General features: G+C 54.1%; 1 protein-coding gene across 1 annotated transcript in view; it reads left to right on the top strand.

Annotated features, from left to right (window-relative positions):
- LOC119955904 (plexin A3-like) overlaps window positions 1-16582 on the top strand; it is a 51789-nt gene extending 35207 nt beyond the window's left edge. Inside the window, exons 17-18 of the mRNA XM_038782562.1 lie at window positions 10011-10161; window positions 15186-16582. Coding sequence (XP_038638490.1) covers window positions 10011-10161; window positions 15186-15281 — 247 coding nt within the window. The 3' untranslated portion in view covers window positions 15282-16582. The remainder of the gene's footprint in view (window positions 1-10010; window positions 10162-15185) is intronic.
- The last annotated feature ends 2717 nt before the right edge of the window (window positions 16583-19299 follow it).

Here is a 19299-nt window from a genome sequence, read left to right as displayed (position 1 = left end):
GGGAAAGGGTGGGATGAGGGATACGGGGAGAGGGTGGGATTGAGGGAGACGGGGAGAGGGTGGGATTGAGGGATACGGGGAGGGTGGGATTGAGGGATACGGGGAGAGGGTGGGATTGAGGGATACGGGGAGAGGGGATTGAGGATACGGGGAGAGGGTGGGATTGAGGGATACGGTGGGTGGGGATTTGAGGGATACGGGGAGAGGGTGGGATTGAGGGATACGGGGAGGGTGGGATTGAGGGATTCGGAGATGAGGTGGGATTGAGGGATATCGGGTGAAGTTTGGATTGAGGGATACGGGGAGAAGGTGGGATTGAGGGATTCGGGGAGGGAGAGGGTGGGATTGAGGGATATGGGGAGAGGGTGGGATTGAGGGATATGGGAAGATGGTGGTGATTGAGGGATACGGGGAGAGGGTGGGGATTGAGGGATACGGGAGAGGGGATTGAGGGATACAGGGAGAGGGTGGGAGTGAGGGATACGGGGAGAGGGTGGGATTGAGGGATACGGGGAGAGGGTGGGGATAGAGGGAGGCGGGGAGAGGGTGGGATTGGAGGGATACGGGGAGAGGGTGGGATGAGGGATACGGGGAGAGGGTGGGATTGAGGGATATGGGGGAGGGTGGGGATTGAGGGATACAGGGAGAGGGGATTGTGGGATACGGGGAGAGGGGGGGGATTGAGGGATACGGGGAGAGGGTGGAATGAGGGATCAGGGGGAGAGGGTGGGATTGAGGGATACGGGGAGAGGGTGGGATTGAGGGATACGGGGAGAGGGTGGGGATTGAGGGATACGGGAGAGAGGGTGGGGATTGAGGGATACGGGGAGAGGGTGGGGATTGAGGGATACGGGGAGAGGGTGGGATTGAGGGATACGGGGAGAGGGTTGGATGAGGGATACGGGGGAGGGTGGGATTGAGGGATACGGGGAGAGGGTGGGATTGAGGGATACGGGAGGGGTGGGGATTGAGGGATACGGGGAGAGGGTGGGGATTGAGGGATACGGGGAGGTGGGGATTGAGGGATACGGGAGAGGGGATTGAGGGATACGGGGATAGGGTGGGATTGAGGGATACGGGGAGAGGGGGGTTGAGGGATACGGGAGAGGGTGCGATTGGGATACGGGGAGAGGGGATTGAGGGATACGGGGATAGGGGGGATTGAGGGAGACGGAGCGAGGGGGATTGAGGCATACGGGGAGAGGAGATTGAGGGATACGGGAGAGGGTGGGATTGAGGGATACGGGGAGAGGGTGGGATTGAGGGAAGGGGAGGGGGGATTGAGGGTACAGGGAGAGGGTGGGGATAGAGGGATACGGGGAGGGTGGGGATTGAGGGATCGGGGAGAGGGGATTGAGGGATACGGGGAGAGGGATTGAGGGATACGGGGAGAGGGTGGGATTGAGGGATACGGGGAGGTGTTGGGATTGAGGGATACGGGGAGAGGGTGGGATTGAGGGATACGGGGAGGTGGGGATTGAGGGATACGGGGAGAGGGTGGAATTGAGGGATACGGGGAGAGGGTGGGGAATGAGGGATACGGGGAGAAGGTGGGAGTGAGGGATACGGGAGAGGGTGGGATTGAGGGATATGGGGAGAGGGTGGGGAATGAGGGATATGGGGAGAGGGTGGGGAATGAGGGATATGGGGAGAGAGGTGGGATTGAGGGTTACGGGGAGAGGGTGGGAGTGAGGGATACGGAGGAGAGGTGGGATTGAGGGATACGGGGAGAGGGTGGGGATGGAGGGAGACGGGGAAGAGGGTGGGATTGAGGGATACGGGGAGAGGGTGGGATTGAGGGATACGGGGAGAGGGTGGGATTGAGGGATATGGGGGGAGGGTGGGGATTGAGGGATACGGGGAGAGGGTGGGATTGAGGGATACGGGGAGAGGGTGGGATTGAGGGATACGGGGAGAGGGTGGGATGAGGGATACGGGGGAGAGGGTGGGATTGAGGGATACGGGAGAGGGTGGGATTGAGGGATATGGGGAGAGGGTGGGATTGAGGGATACGGGAGAGGGTGGGGATAGGGGATACGGGGATAGGTGGGATTGAGGGATACGGGGGAGAGGGTGGGATTGAGGGATACGGGAGAGGGTGGGATTGAGGGATAGGGGAGAGGGTGGGGATTGAGGGATACGGGGAGAGGGTGGGATTGAGGTGTACGGGGAGAGGGTGGGTTTGAGGGATACGGGAGAGGGTGGGATTGAGGGATACGGAGAGAGGTGGGATTGAGGGATACGGGGAGAGGGGATTGAGGGATACGGGGAGAGGGTGGGATTGAGGGATACGGGGAGAGGGGATTGAGGGATACGGGGAGAGGGTGGGATTGAGGGATACGGGGAGAGGGTGGGGATTGAGGGATATGGGAGAGGGTGGGTTTGAGGGATACGGGAGAGGGTGGGATTGAGGGATATGGGGCGAGGAGATTGAGGGATACGGGGAGAGGGTTGGATTGAGGGGTACGGGGTGAGGGTGGGATTGAGGGATATGGGGAGAGGGTGGAAGATATTGGACAGTAGAATATATTGGGAGATGGTGGGGAATATTACGAGAGGGTGAGAGATATTGGGAGAGTGTGGGAGATATCGAGGTAGGGTGGGTGATATTGGGAGATGGTGTGGGATATGGTGAGGGTATTGGGGACATGGGAAGAGTGTGGGGGACATGGGAAGGGCGTGGGATATGGGAGAGGGTGTGGGAGATATGGTGACCGTGTGGGAGACATTGGGAGGGTGTAGGGGACATGGGAAGGGTGTGGGATATGGGAGAGGGTGTGGGGTATTGGGAGAATGTGGGAATAAATGGCTGACTAACTTTAACAAGGATCTCTCCCTGCCATTCCCGTTTTGCAGAGAGCATGCTCCGGACAGCCAGCAGCCCAGACAGTATGCGTTCCCGGGTCCCCATGATCACTCCCGATCAGGAGACAGGGACCAAACTCTGGCATCTGGTCAGGAACCACGATCACACAGATCAGAAGGAGGGGGACCGGGGCAGTAAGATGGTGTCGGAGATTTATCTCACCAGACTGCTCGCCACTAAGGTATCAAATGTTAATCCATTAGAGTACCTGTAAATCACGGAGATATTCCGCATCTCATCTCTCTCTCACTCACTCTGTCTTTCTCTCTGTCTCTATCTCTCTTGGTGTCTCTGTTTCTCTCTCTCTCTCTCTTGCTGTCTCTGTCTCTCTCTCGCTATCTCTCTCACTCTCGTTCTGTCACTCTCACTATTTCTCTGTATTTCTATCATTCATAGAATTTACAGTGCAGAAGGAGGCCATTCGGCCCATCGAGTCTGCACCGGCACTTGGAAAGAGCACCCTACCCAAGCCCACACCCCCACCCTATCCCGATAACCCAGTAACCCCACCCAACACCAAGAGCAATTTTGGACACTAAGGGGCAATTTAGCCTGGCCAATCCACCTAACCTGCATATCTTTGGACTGTGGGAGGAAACAGGAGCACCCGGAGGAAACCCACGCACACACGGGGAGAATGTGCAGACTCCGCACAGACAGTGACCCAAGCCGGAATCAAACCTGGGACCCTGAAGTTGTGAAGCAACTGTGCTAACCACTATGCTATTGTGCTGCCCCTCCATCAGTCCTTTCTGTCTCTCCCAATCGCTCCCTTCCTCTTTCCCAATCGCTCCCTTCCTCTCTGTCTCTCAATCTGTCTCTCTTGCTGTCTTTCACCCTTGCTCTTGCTCTCTCTCTCGCTGTCTCTCTCTCTCTCTCGCTGTCTCTCTGTCTCTCTCACTCTCTCGCTCTGTCTCTCTGTCATTCTCCATCTCTTTCTCTGTATTTATCAATCCCTATTTCTGCCTCTTTCTCTCTCTCTCTGTCTCTCACTCTCATTCTCTGTCTGTCATTCTCCGTCTCTCTCACTTCTATTTCTTAGTCCCTCTCTCTCTCTGTCTCTCGCTCTTCTGTCTCTCTTGCTTGCTTTCTCATTCTTTCTATGTATTTCTCTTGCATTCTCTCTATCTGTCCTTCTGTCTCTCTCAATTTCTCTCTTTCTGTCCCTCTCCCACCCCCTTTGTTTTCTCTCTCTTCCATTTTCTACCATTCTCTTTTTCTCTCACTCTTTCTGTGTATTTCCCATTCCCTCTCTCTCTTTCGCTCTGTCTCTCTCTCGCTCTTTATGGCCCTCTCCCAACCCCTCCAATCTAACACTTTTGTTTTCTTCTGTCTCCCTCCCATTCTCCGTGACAGACCGACTCCCCTTTTTTCTTCCCCGCTCTTTTCCCCTTATCCCTCTTTCCCCATCCTTTCCTTCCCCTTCTCTCTTCTTGTTGTCTCCCTCTTCTCTACTTTCTCTCCTTAGCTCTCTCCCTCCCTCCTCCCATCCCTCCCTCGCCTTCTACAAACCAACTCTCGCTTCTCTCTCTCTCCCTCCATCCTCAGTGTCTCTTCCTCCTATCATTCCCCCTCCTCTGTATCCTCTATCTCTCTCCCTCTCTCTCTAACCAGCTCTCTGTCTCTGCTGTTGCCACAGGGTACTCTGCAGAAGTTTCTGGACGATCTGTTTGAGACGGTGTTCAGTACGGCTCACCGGGGCAGTGCTCTGCCCCTCGCCATCAAATACATGTTCGACTTCCTGGACGAGCAGGCGGACCAACAGCTGATCACAGATCCTGATGTGAGACACACATGGAAAAGCAACTGGTGAGAATCCTCCCTATCCCGAGACCTCCTCCACTCCGACAACCCTCCCTATCCCCGAGACCTCCTCCCCTCCGACAACCCTCCCTATCCCCGAGACCTCCTCCACTCCGACAACCCTCCCTATCCCCGAGACCTCCTCCACTCCGACAACCCTCCCTATCCCCGAGACCTCCTCCACTCCGACAACCCTCCCTATCCCTGAGACCTCCTCCACCCCGACAACCCTCCCTATCCCTGAGACCTCCTCCACTCCAACTCCCTATCCCTGAGACCTCCTCCACTCCATTCCTATCCCGAGACCTCCTCCACTCCGACTACCCTCCCTATCCCCGAGACCTCCTCCACTCCAACTCCCTATCCCTGAGACCTCCTCCACTCCCACTCCCTATCCCCGAGACCTCCTCCACTACGGACAACCCTCCCTATCCCCGAGACCTCCTCCACTCCGACAACCCTCCCTATCCCCGAGACCTCCTCCACTCCGACTACCCTCCCTATCCCCGAGACCTCCTCCACTCCGACTACCCTCCCTATCCCTGAGACCTCCTCCGCTCCGACTACCCTCCCTATCCCGAGACCTCCTCCACTCCGACAACCCTCCCTATCCCCGAGACCTCCTCCACCGACAACCCTCCCTATCCCTGAGACCTCCTCCACTCCGACAACCCTCCCTATCCCTGAGACCTCCTCCACTCCGACAACCCTCCCTATCCCTGAGACCTCCTCCACTCCCATTCCCTATCCCCGAGACCTCCTCCACTCCGACTACCCTCCCTATCCCCGAGACCTCCTCCACTCCAACTCCCTATCCCTGAGACCTCCTCCACTCCCACTCCCTATCCCCGAGACCTCCTCCACTCCGACAACCCTCCCTATCCCCGAGACCTCCTCCACTCCGACTACCCTCCCTATCCCCGAGACCTCCTCCACTCCGACTACCCTCCCTATCCCTGAGACCTCCTCCACTCCGACTACCCTCCCTATCCCCGAGACCTCCTCCACTCGACTACCCTCCCTATCCCTGAGAACTCCTCCACTCCGACTACCCTCCCTATCCCCGAGACCTCCTCCACTCGACTACCCTCCCTATCCCTGAGACCTCCTCCACTCCGACTACCCTCCCTATCCCTGAGACCTCCTCCACTCCGACTACCCTCCCTATCCCTGAGACCTCCTCCACTCCGACTACCCTCCCTATCCCCGAGACCTCCTCCACTCCGACTACCCTCCCTATCCCTGAGACCTCCTCCACTCCGACAACCCTCCCTATCCCTGAGACCTCCTCCACTCCGACAACCCTCCCTATCCCCGAGACCTCCTCCACTCCGACTACCCTCCCTATCCCCGAGACCTCCTCCACTCCGACAACCCTCCCTATCCCTGAGACCTCCTCCACTCCAACAACCCTCCCTATCCCTGAGCCCTCCCCCTCCGACTCCCTATCCCCAAGACCTCCTCCACTCCGACTACCCTCCCTATCCCCGAGACTTCCTCCACTCCGACTACACTCCCTATCCCTGAGACCTCCTCCACTCCGACAACCCTCCCTATCCCCGAGACCTCCTCCACTCCGACAACCCTCCCTATCCCCGAGACCTCCTCCACTCCGACTACCCTCCCTATCCCCGAGACCTCCTCCACTCCGACTCCCTATCCCCGAGACCTCCTCCACTCCGACAACCCTCCCTATCCCTGAGACCTCCTCCACTCCGACAACCCTCCCTATCCCTGAGACCTCCTCCACTCCGACTACCCTCCCTATCCCCGGAGACCTCCTCCACTCTGACTCCCTATTCCTGATACCTCCTCCAATCCGACTCCCTATCCGAGACCTCCTCCACTCCGACAACCCTCCTATCTCTGTAACCTCCTCCAGCCCCTACAACCCTCCCTATCTCTGTAACCTCCTCCAGCCCCTACACCCCTCCCTATCTATGTAACCTCCTCCAGCCCCTACAACCCTCCCTATCTCTGTAACCTCCTCCAGCACCTACATCCCTCCCTATCTCTGTAACCTCCTCCAGCCCCTACAACCCTCCCTATCTCTGCAACCTCCTCCAGCCCCTACACCCCTCCCTATCTCTGTAACCTCCTCCAGCCCCTACAACCCTCCCTATCTCTGTAACCTCCTCCAGCACCTACATCCCTCCCTATCTCTGTAACCTCCTCCAGCCCCTACAACCCTCCCTATCTCTGTAACCTCCTCCAGCCCCTACAACCCTCCCTGTCTCTGTAAACTCCTCCAGCCCCTACAACCCTCCCTATCCCTGTAACCTCCTCCAGCCCCTACAACCCTCCCTATCTGTGTAAATTCCTCCAGCCTCGACAACCCTCCCTATCTCTGGAGGACAAATGGAGGGAGGATCAAGTTGAGCATTAAGACTGGTTGGCAGGACTGGCTGTTACTGTGCTCTTTATCTGACATATCACTTGTTGGACATCCAAGCCCACAAACACTAGGCCCGAGGTGGGACTGTAACCTCATCCCAGTTGTTGTTGCTTTGTGAGAATCTCCATTCCTTGGTCGCTCCCCGGATTCTAACCTCTCGTCTATTCCTCGCCACCCCTCTCCTCCTCCCCCCGTTCTGGTCCCTCCAGCCTCCCGTTGCGTTTCTGGGTGAACGTCATCAAGAATCCCCAGTTTGTCTTCGATATCCACAAGAGCAGTATCACCGACGCCTGCCTCTCGGTCGTGGCGCAGACCTTCATGGACTCGTGCTCCACCTCCGAACACCGCCTCGGCAAGGACTCGCCCTCCAACAAGCTCCTCTATGCCAAAGACATCCCCAACTACAAGACTTGGGTGGAAAGGTGGGTTTTCGGGCCCGGAGGTGGCCAGCCGTCCCCTGGGGCGAGGAGGGCTTGGGTGGAGGATTGGGGGGGGGGGGGGGGGGGGGGGGGGGGGGCGGCGCTGTTGGTGAGGGGGGGGGGGTTTGGGGCGTGAGGTGAGTGGGGTTGGGGGCGGGGGAAATCATTGTGACATTGGAACCATGCCAAACATGCATTGGTTCCCTGGGAGAGACAGGGAAAAAGAGAGAGACAGAAATAGAGAGCGAGGGACGGTGCGAGTGAGGGACGAAGAGAGCGAGGGACGGAGAGAGCGAGAGAAGGAGAGATAGTGAAGTTCCAAGAGAGAGCGAAAGGAGAGAGAGCGAGAGACAGGAGACAGAGCGAGCGACAGGGAGAGAGAGTGAGAGACAGAGCGAGCGAGAGACAGGGAGAGGGAGTGAGAGACAGAGAGAGCAAGAAACAGGGAGAGGGAGTGAGAGACAGAGGGAGCGAGAGACAGGGAGAGGGAGTGAGAGACAGAGAGAGCGAGCGAGAGAGAGGGAGTGAGAGACAGAGAGAGCGAGAGACAGGGAGAGGGAGTGAGAGTCAGGGAGAGGGAGTGAGAGACAGAGAGAGCGAGAGACAGGGAGAGGGAGTGAGAGACAGAGAGAGCGAGCGAGAGACAGGGAGAGGGAGTGAGAGACAGAGAGAGCGAGCGAGAGACAGGGAGAGGGAGTGAGAGACAGAGAGAGCGAGAGACAGGGAGAGGGAGTGAGAGAGAGAGCGAGCGAGAGACAGGGAGAGGGAGTGAGAGACAGAGAGAGCGAGAGACAGGGAGAGGGAGTGAGAGAGAGAGCGAGGGACAGAGAGAGGGAGTGAGAGACAGAGAGAGCGAGAGACAGGGAGAGGGAGTGAGACAGAGAGAGCGAGCGAGAGACGGGGAGGGTGAGAGACAGAGAGAGCGAGCGAGAGACAGGTAGAGAGTGAGAGACAGGGAGAGCGAGAGACAGGGAGAGGGAGTGAGAGTCAGGGAGAGGGAGTGAGAGAGAGAGCGAGCGAGAGACAGGGAGAGGGAGTGAGAGACAGAGAGAGCGAGAGACAGGGAGAGGGAGTGAGACAGAGAGAGCGAGCGAGAGACGGGGAGGGTGAGAGACAGAGAGAGCGAGCGAGAGACAGGTAGAGAGTGAGAGACAGGGAGAGCGAGAGACAGGGAGAGGGAGTGAGAGACAGAGGGAGCGAGAGACAGGGAGAGGGAGTGAGACAGAGAGAGCGAGCGAGAGACGGGGAGGGTGAGAGATAGAGAGAGCGAGCGAGAGACAGGTAGAGGGAGTGAGAGACAGAGAGAGCGAGAGACAGGGAGAGGGAGTGAGAGAGAGAGCGAGCAAGAGACAGGGAGAGGGAGTGAGAGACAGAGAGAGCGAGCGAGAGACAGGGAGAGGGAGTGAGAGACAGAGAGAGCGAGCGAGAGACAGGGAGAGGGAGTGAGAGACAGAGATGGAGGGCGAGAGATGGAGAGAGTGAGGGGCAGAGAGAGAGCGAGTGATGAAGAGAGCGAGAGACGGAGACAAACAGGGAGAAAACAAGAGAGGCAGAAATAGGGAGCAGAGACAGAACAAACGAGAGGCAGAGCAAGAGATAGAGAGTGAGTAAGAGATAGAGAGCAGAGAGCGCGAGAGGCAGAAAGAGAGAGAGGCAGAGTAAATTGCAGAGAGAGAACGAGAGGCAGAGCGAGAGGCAGGAGTGAGCGCGACAGAGACAGAGAGAGTGAGAGACAGAATGCGAGACCAAATAAAAGAGGTAGAAGTGGAGAGACAAAGTGTGAGAGACAGAAAAAAGAGAGATGCAGCGAGGCAGAGAGAGAGAAACGTACACAGAACAAGAGAAAGAGGGTCAGAGCAAGAAACAGAAAGTAAGGGGAAAAAAGAGGCAAACAAGAGACAGAAACAGTGCCGAGAGAGACAGAATATAAAAGAGACAAAGTGAATGAGAACTGAAAGAGAGACAGAGAGGTAGGGGAGAGAAACACAGATGAGGGAGACGGAGTGAGAGGCAGATGAAGGAGACAGAGACGGCGAGAGATGGAGTGAGCAAGAGACGGGGACAGAAAGAGAGAGGCAGAACAATAGAAGGGCAGAGAGAGAGACAGGGCAATACCAAGGAACGACAGGGAAAGAGAGGAGAATGGAAGAGAGACTGGGAGAAAGAGGGAGGGTAAATGATAGAGACACCAATAGGGGAGAGCAGGAGGGAAACAGAGAAGGAGGGGAAAGTCGTGCAACAGTTAACCCTACCGATGGGAGCATCTGTGTTCCTGGTTTTGAAGAGGGAGGGTTAGTTTAGCCAGTGGCCCTTCCTGGAATGTGTATAGGTTATGAGGAGGGCGAAAAGAGGAATGGGCAGGAAATTCGGCCACTGGTGGCATCACCGTGGAACCTCCAAGGCTCTACGCTTAACCTTGGGACTGTCAGCGAGTCCCTCAACTCGGGACTGTCCGGCGCTGGTCTCCTGGCTGCCCCCTCCATACCTCCTGAACGCCAAATCACCTTTGGCCTCTGCCCTTCTACAGATACTACCGAGACATCAGCAAAATGACGGCCATCAGCGACCAGGACATGGACGCCTACCTGGCTGAGCAGTCCCGTCTCCACGCCAACGATTTCAACACCCTGAGTGCCCTCAATGAACTCTATTTCTACATTAATAAATACCGGGACGAGGTAGGTGACGGTGCACGTTGGCGTTTTACTAGGGAGGCCTGGCCTGCCAGGAGGGCCTATGGCCCTGAGCTGGAGAGATGGGGATGGGGGGAACCCAGGGGGGTGGCAATCTAAACGGCAAGTCATGCTCCATTGGTGCCAAGTTCGGCAACGGTGAGGTGTCGTTTGTTGATCGTTTGCTCATTTAGTACCTCGCCCATTTCCTCTGGCTCAACACATAGATTCCCCCCACTGTCCATAAGTGGTCCAATCCTTTCCCTGGCCACCCTCTTGCTTTTTACATATGAATAAAAAGCTTTGGGATTCACCTTAATCCTACTTGCCAAGGACTTTTCATGACCCCTCCTCGCCCTCCTCATTTCCCGCTTCAGTACGTTCCTATTTTCTTTATATTCCTCAAGGGTTTTGACTGTTCCCACTCTGCTAGACCGTACAAACGCCTCCTTTTTCTTTTTGACAAGGTTCACAATATCCCTCGTTATCCAAGGCTACCTAAACTTCCCATAATTATCCTTTGATCTCTCAGGAACGTGACGTTTTTGCATCCTAGTCAACTGTCCGGAGGAAACTCGCGCAGACACAGGGAGAACGTGCAGACTCCACGCAGACAGTGACCTGGAACCCCGGAGCTGTGAAGCAACCGTGCTAACCACTGTGCTACCATACTGCCCAATTAGTGCTAGGGGCTTGGGTGGGGTAGAGTTTGTAAGGTGTATCCAGGAAGCCGCCTTGATGCAATATGTAGATAGTCCAACTCGGGAAGGGGCTGTACTGGACCTGGTATTGGGGAATGAGCCTGGACAGGGGGTTGAGGTTTCAGTAGGGGAACATTTTGGGAAGAGTGACCACAATTCCGTAAGTTTCAGGATAGGGATGAGAGTAACCCTCGGGTTAAGATGTTAAACTGGAAGGGCAGCACGGTGGCCTAGTGGTTAGCACTGCAGCCTCACGGCGCTGAGGTCCCAGGTTCGATCCCGGCTCTGGGTCCCTGTCCGTGTGGAGTTTGCACATTCTCCCCGTGTCTGCGTGGGTTTCGCCCCCACAACCCAAAAATGTGCAGAGTAGGTGGATTGGCCACGCTAAATTGCCCCTTAATTGGGAAAAATAATTGGGTAATCTAAATTTATTAAAAAAAAGATGTTAAACTGGGGAAAGGCAAATTCCGATAACATTAGACAGGGATTGAAACATTTAGATTGGGTGCGGGTGTTGGAGGGTAAATCAACATCGGACATGCGGGAGTCTTTCCAGCGACAGTTGACTAGGATGCAAAAACGTCACGTTCCTGAGAGATCAAAGGATAATTATGGGAAGTTTAGGTAGCCTTGGATAACGAGGGATATTGTGAACCTTGTCAAAAAGAAAAAGGAGGCGTTTGTACGGTCTAGCAGAGTGGGAACAGTCAAAACCCTTGAGGAATATAAAGAAAATAGGAACGTACTGAAGCGGGAAATGAGGAGGGTGAGGAGGGGGTCATGAAATGTCCTTGGCAAGTAGGATTAAGGTGAATCCCAAAGCTTTTTATTCATATGTAAAAAGCAAGAGGGTGGCCAGGGAAAGGATTGGACCACTTATGGACAGTGGGGGGAATCTATGTGTTGAGCCAGAGGAAATGGGCGAGGTACTAAATGAGCACTTAGCATCAGTGTTCACCAAAGAAAAAGACTTTGTGGAAGATAATTTTTGGATAGGTGTGTGGACAGTCCGGGTCATGTTAACATCAAAAAGGAGGAGGTATTGGGTATTTTAAAAGATATTAAGGTAGATACGTCTCCTGGGCCAGATGGAATTTACCCCAGAATATTGAGGGTAGCAAGGGAGGAAATTGCTGGGGCCTTGACTGGCATCTTTGGCTACAGGTGAGATGCCAGAGGACTAGAGAATAGCTAATGTGGTACCGCTGTTTAAGAAAGGTCGCAGTGATAATCCTGGAAACTATAGGCCAGTAAGCCTCACGTCGGTAGGAGGTAAAGTATTGGAGAGAATTCTCAGGGACAGGATTTATGCCCATTTGGAAACAAATGGACTCATTAGCGATAGACAGCATGGTTTAGTGAAGGGGAGGTCGTGCCTCACTAACGTGATCAAGTTTTTTGAGGAGGTGACAAAGATGATTGATGAGGGGAGGGTGGTGGATGTTGTTTACATGGACTTCGGTAAAGCCTTTGACAAGGTGCCTCATGGCAGACTGGTACAAAAGGTGAAGTCACACGGGATCAGAGGTGAGGTGGGAAGATGGATACAGAACTGGCTCGGTCACAGAAGTGGAGAATGCCGGCGTTGGACTGGGGTGAGCACAGTAAGAAGTCTTAGAACACCAGGTTAAAGTCCAACAGGTTTGTTTCAAACACAAGCTTTCGGAGCACTGCTCCTTCCTCGGTCACAGTAGGCAAAGGGTAGCAGTAGAAGGGTGTTTTTCTGAATGGAAGGTTGTGACTAGTGGTGTTCCACAGGGATCGGTGCTGGGGCTTCTGTTATTTGTAGTGTATGTAAATGACTAGGAGGAAAATGTAGCCGGTCTGATTAGTAAATTCATGGATGACACCAAGGTTGGTGGAGTGGCAGATAGTGTTGAGGATTGTCAATGGACACAGCAGGACATAGATAGGTTGGAGATGTGGGCAGAGAAATGGCAAATGCAGTTTAATCTGGACAAATGTGAGGTAATGCATTTTAGTAGGTCTAACATAGAGGAGAAATATACTGTAAATGGCAAAACTCTTTGGAATATATAAAGTCAGAGAGATCTGGGCGTACAGTTCCACAGATCTTTGAAAATGGCAACACAAGTGGACACGGTAGTCAAGAAAGCATACGGAATGCTTGTCTTCATTGGACGGGGCATCGAGTATAAAAACTGACAAGTCATGCTGCAGTTATATAGAACCTTGGTAAGGCCACACTTGGAATATTGCACACAATTCTGGTCGCCACACTACCAGAAGGATGTGGAGGCTTTGGAGAGGGTGCAGAGGAGGTTTACCAGGATGTTGCCTGGTCTGGAGGGTGTTAGCTATGCAGAGAGGCTGAATAGACTCGGACTGTTTTCATTAGAACTACGGGGGTTGAGGCGTTACCTGATAGAGCTCAACATGGTTATGAGGGGCATGGATAGAGTGGATGGGCAGGCACTCTTTCCCAGGGTGGAGGGGTCAGTCACCAGGGATTTAAGGTCCATGGGGCAAAGTTTAGAGATGTGCGAGGCAGGTTTTTTACACAGAGGGTGGTGAGTGTCCGGCATTGCCGGGGAGGTTATGGAAGCAGATACATTAACAGGTGATCAAAAGGGATCTCAACAAATACACGAGCGGTTTAACAAGGTGGATGCGGGACGATCTAGAACTGTCGAGTGGCGGCGGAGGGGGGGGGGGGGGGGGTCTCAGTTTGAGAATAAAGGGGTCTCTCATTGGAGGCGGAGTGAGGAGGAATTTCTTCTCTCAGAGGGGGGTCATTCTGTGGAATCCCCCTCCCCCCAGACAGCAGTGGGAGCTGCGGCTCATTGAATATATTGAAGGCCGAGATGGACAGATTATCAAAGATTAAGAGGTCATTTAATTGAGTTTTTTGAAGGATTGTGAAAAGAACCGATACGATAGAGGCAGAGGAACGTTTTTCTCTGGGTTGGGGGAGTTCTCTCAGGGAGACACAACCTTAAGATTACAGCCAGGTCATTCAGGAGGGGAGTTGGCAAATACTTCTCCGCACTCTCTCACGTGGTGGAGGATTGTGGGATTAATCATTTTAAACTGGGGAGTGAGAGGATTCTTTTCTTTTACTAGACAGGGGATTATCGAGCCAGGGGTGGGTGGATGGAGTTGGGGTACAGATCCACTATGGTCTGACCCAATGGAGGAACAGGCTTCAAGGATCTGAACAGCTCTGAGAGGGTTTGCTCGTCTGCATCGTGCTCTGTCTAACAGAGCCTCTTACAAAGTGATTCACATTAACTGGTCATTTCTGTGGCTAATTGAAGTTCTTTTTTTCCATCTCCCTCTCCCAATTCTTCCCTCTCTCTGTGTCTCACCCTTATTCTCTCCTTTGTACACTCATACCATTTCTCTTCCTTCACGCCATCACGTCTTTCTCTCTCTCTCTCTCTCTCCCTGCTTCTGACTCTCACTCTCTGTCCCTTGCTCTCTTTCTCTCGCTCTATTTCTCTCCACCTCTTTCCTGCTCTCTCCCTCTCCCCCATTCTCGCTCTCTATCATTCTCTTCCTCCTCTCACTCATTTTTTTCTCTCTTCTGTCTCTCCCGCTGTCTTTCTCCTTCTCTTCATCTGTCTGTCTCTCCCTTTCCTGTTTCTCTCACTATCTTTCTCTCCATCTTGTGTGACGCTCTGTCTGTCTCTCTCTGTCCATCTCTCTACCTCCTTCTTTCTATCTCTCATTATCTATTTCTTCTCCTTTCTGTCTGACTCGTCAAAATGTCTTATTTTAACTAATTCTGACTCGTTCCATCTCTCTCACAATCTCTCTCTGACACCATCTCTCCCTCCCCCACTCTATCTCTCCCTTCCGTACACTCTCTCGCACTATCTCTCCCTTCCACACTCTCTCCTGTCCACACTCTCTATCTCTCATTATCTCTCTCTCAAACTTTCTCTCTCACACTATCTCCCTGTCTCTCAATGCTCTCTCTCTCTCTCTCTCACACACTATCTCTTTGATTCTCTCACGCTATCGCTCTGTTTCTGACACGCTCTCTCTCTCTCTCTCTCTCACTCTCTATCTATCTATCTATCTCTCACGCTATCTCTCTCTCTCACACACTCTCTCTATCTATCTCTCTGTCTCTGTCTCTCTCTCTCAAACACAAACCCTCTCTCACACACTATCTCTGTCTCTTTCTATCACTCTCTGACACTCTCTCTCTGACACTCTCTCTCTCTGACACTATCTCTCTGACACTCTCTCTCTGACACTCTCTCTCTGACACTATCTCTCTGACACTCTCTCTCTCTGACACTCTCTCTCTGACACTCTCTCTCTCTCTCTCTCTCTCTGTCCGGCTCTCCCACTGCACAGATCCTCACTGCCCTGGAACGGGACGCTTATGCCCGCAAACACCGGTTGTGGCAGAAGCTGGAGCAGGTGGTCAACCTAATGGCGGGCACGAGCTGAAGACGGCAGGCGGCTCGGGAGTCTGGCTCGAGGCTGCTGTGTGGCGGCGGGGGAGGAGAGGGCAGTACGGCGGAATGGGGAAGGGGGTGATGGGGAAGTGGGCATGCGCCCGCAAAAGGAGGGGCAAAGCCCGGGCAAGTCGACGAAACTGGCAGCCTGGGGCTCCGAAAAGGACAAATCGCCCCGCCCGCCCCCCCACACGCACGCTCACCGTTTGGATTCATATTTTCTTTTTGATCGTTCCCGGAACATTCGGCTGCAGCAGCGCGGTGGATCGTACGCTTTTTGGGAGGGTCTCGAGAAGGCGTCGGAACTTCTGGAAGTCTCCGCTCGACTCCTGTCGAGAATGGTGGAGGCCAGCGTCGTGGGTAACCGGAGCCACAAGATGGCCAACCCGGGAATGCCCAAGCCTGTGTCGAAGGAGGCCCTGGTGCGCTACAGGGCGCCCGTTTCTTCTGACCGCCCTGCGCTCCATCAAAGAAAATGTCAACAGCTTCTCTTGCCAGGCCCTCCCGAACACCGAGAGGCCTGACTTGACCACTGGACCAACACTGTGCTGGAGTTTTGACGTCCCTTCGCTTCCTCCTCTGTGTTCCATTCCGTCCCGAAGGCTTCGACTCTCCCTGGGAATGGGGTGGGGTTCATTCTGCCACCCACTCCAGGAGGGACGAGTAGGTCTGTATCCCTTTCCTGTCCAAAGAGCCAGCCAAAGTTTATCTGACCGATCGGGGCTAGAGGGAGTAGGGGGAGGGTGTGCAGAGATGAGGGGGTGGTGACCGAATCTTGAATTCACAACCTCCCCCCTCATACCAATACTGGAGGAGGCCATTCAGCCCGTCGCACTGGTGCTGGCTCTTCTGAGCGAGCTATCCACTCTTATCCCTGTTCACTCACGTCCCCGAAAATCGATCCCCTTCACGTATTTATTTTGTCCCCTCCCTCCTCCTGTGAGGTATCCGATCCTGGGCTAAACCCTCCCCCCCCCCCACCCTCCCAGCAAACCGGCTTCATTGCTAGGTGGCTTCGGGTTACCCCCTCCCCTTCCCCTCCCTCATTTGAACGCCGCTGCCGTTGTCTCCTCAGGCGCTACCAGACGACTCCGTTAGATTTGCCTGCCCAAGCACTGCCCTCCTCGCCTCCTTCAGCCCTGCTGACTTCGCCCGTGGCCTCCTGACACACCCTGCCTCCCACCCCCAATCCCTCAGAACACCAAATGGAGGTTATCCCTCACCCAGCTTCGTCAACTCTGGGGGTGGGTGCCAAAGTCGCTTAGCACGCCTGTGCGCTCTCCTCACACGGGCGGCGAGGGGGGGGGGGGGGGGGGGGGGGATGCCAAAGTTGCTCAGCACGCCTGTGCGCTCCCTCACACGGGCGGCAGTTGGCGTCCCTTGGCCGCCCCCAAGCCTCCTGGGATACCCTTTGGCCAGGCCTGCGACACGCTGCTCGGGAGGAGGAGGAGCAAGAGACCCCTTCCCACCCTGTCCGCCGCAACCCTGTGACAGACAACGAGATTTGTTTCTTCGACAGCGCTTTCCTGTAATAGAGTTAATATAATTTTGATTTTTTTTTTAATATATATATTTATACATATAATTTATTATTGCACTGTATCCCCGGCGGTCACAGCAACTGTCTCAGACTTGTGTGTTACCTTTTCCAAGTTGGCTTTATTATTGAAGGATCTCCCCTCCAACCCACCACTCCTTCATGGTTAGGCAGCAAGTGGTCAGATAGTGGGACGGGTCTGTCACTGTATAACACAGGGGTACAGTACTGGTGGGGATGGGTCTGTCACTGTATAACACTGGGGTACAGTACTGGTGGGGATGGGTCTGTCACTGTATAACACTGGGGTACAGTACTGGTGGGAAAGGGTCTGTCACTGTATAACACTGGGGTACAGTACTGGTGGGGATGGGTCTGTCACTGTATAACACTAGGGTACAGTACTGGTGGGGACAGGTCTGTCACTGTAAAACACTGGGGTACAGTACTGGTGGGGACGGGTCTGTCACTGTATAACACGGGTACAGTACTGGTGGGGATGGGTCTGTCACTGTATAACACTGGGGTTCAGTACTGGTGGGGACGGGTCTGTCACTGTATAACACTGGGGTACAGTACTGGTGGGGACGGGTCTGTCACTGTATAACACTGGGGTACAGTACTGGTGGGGACGGGTCTGTCACTGTATAACACTGGGGTACAGTACTGGTGGGGACGGGTCTGTCACTGTATAACACAGGGGTACAATACTGGTGGGGATGGGTCTGTCGCTGTATAACACTGGGGTACAGTACTGGTAGGGACAGGTCTGTCACTGTGTAACACAGGGGTTCAGTACTGGTGGGGATGGGTCTGTCACTGTATAACACTGGGGTACAGTACTGGTGGGGACGGGTCTGTCACTGTATAACACTGGGGTACAGTACTGGTGGGGACGGGTCTGTCACTGTATAACACTGGGGTACAGTACTGGTGGGGACGGCTGTCGGTATTACACTGGGGTACAGTACTGGTGGGGATGGGTCTGTCACTGTATAACTTTGGGGGACAGTACTGGTGAGGATGGCTGTCGGTATTACACTGGGGTACAGTACTGGTGAGGATGGCTGTCACTCTATAACACTGGGGTACAGTACCCACATCCTGAAATTTGAAGAAAATTTGCAACTCTCTCTCGCCAAAACGCAATTAAACTCTGGGTGACCACACACTGTGATTCCTTAACGGCAATGGAACATGTGGCCTTACAGGGACGGTTTTGAAGTTGAATGACACATCAGCCGGTACTCAGTACTGCATTGTCCATGAGCACTGCCCAAACATTGGGTGCTCGGCGACCTCAGTTGCTCATGGACATGAAGCAATTGTCGGGATTTGGGGGGGGGGGTTTGTTGACTAATGCCGCCTCTTGCAGGGCCATGGGGGGATGGGAAGGTGGGGGGGGGGGGGGGGGGAATGAGCAGAGGGTGGGACATATTGGATAGCTCTTTCAAAGGGACTGGCAAGGACGGCTGGGCATAATGTTGTAAATTGAGTCCTGTATTCCCCCCCCCCCCCCCCCCCCCCCCCCCCCACTCAACCCACCCCTCGATAGCAGCGTGTTACACAGAGGAGTGCATCGCATATGAAATATTCATGAAGACCTGCCCTCGTTACAGAGTGAGAGGAGGCTCCGAGCTTTGCCTTTTTAAAGCCAGATGAAAGCCTGGCCCCGGTGGGATTGTCGGGAAGCGATTCTGCTTCAAATAGCTCCAGCATAACCTCGTTCTGAAGCCTGATGCCAAAGTAATGCTAATTATTTACAGCAAGGCTGATTTCTCAGCACTCAGCAGTTGAACAAAGTGGGGAGGGGGATTTTAAAGAGATTAACAGGGTCACGAAGTAACACAAATTATTTTTTTGCGGGGGAATTATAAGGGCCTGTGTAACATTCTGCCCTGTTCTCTGCGCCCACACACACACACACATTTGAACATACATGTACACATGTTAGCATGCATCCCACCCACAAACACCCATCCACACACACACAATTGTGTACATGCATGTATCAACACGTGTGTGCAGAAGCATGCATCCCTTCGGTGTAAAATCCCATCCACACATTCATATGCATGTACCCATACACACACATGTGCAGAAGCAGGCATTCCCCCCACAAAAACACCCTCCATACATGTGCACATATATGTATCCAGACATGCATGTGTACAGAAGGACGAATTCTTGCTTAAACACCAACACTCACCCATCCACACATGCACATACATGTACACAGTCACACAAGCATACATCCACACACATACATTTGGATACACATGCATGCATCCCCACACACGGGTATTTGGACACGCACTGCACACAAGCACACATACTCACACACATGTATTTGGACACATACTTCACACAAGCACGCAAACCCACACACATGTATTCGGACACGCACTGCACGCAGGTACGGATACCAACTCCATGTCCCAACCAACACTCACCCATGTACACGCACAATCAG

This window comes from Scyliorhinus canicula, chromosome 21, assembly GCF_902713615.1.
Source record: "Scyliorhinus canicula chromosome 21, sScyCan1.1, whole genome shotgun sequence".
Classification (NCBI taxonomy): domain Eukaryota; kingdom Metazoa; phylum Chordata; class Chondrichthyes; order Carcharhiniformes; family Scyliorhinidae; genus Scyliorhinus; species Scyliorhinus canicula.
The sequence above is the reverse complement of the archived record's forward strand: the minus strand, read 5'-3'. Positions and strand labels throughout refer to the sequence as shown.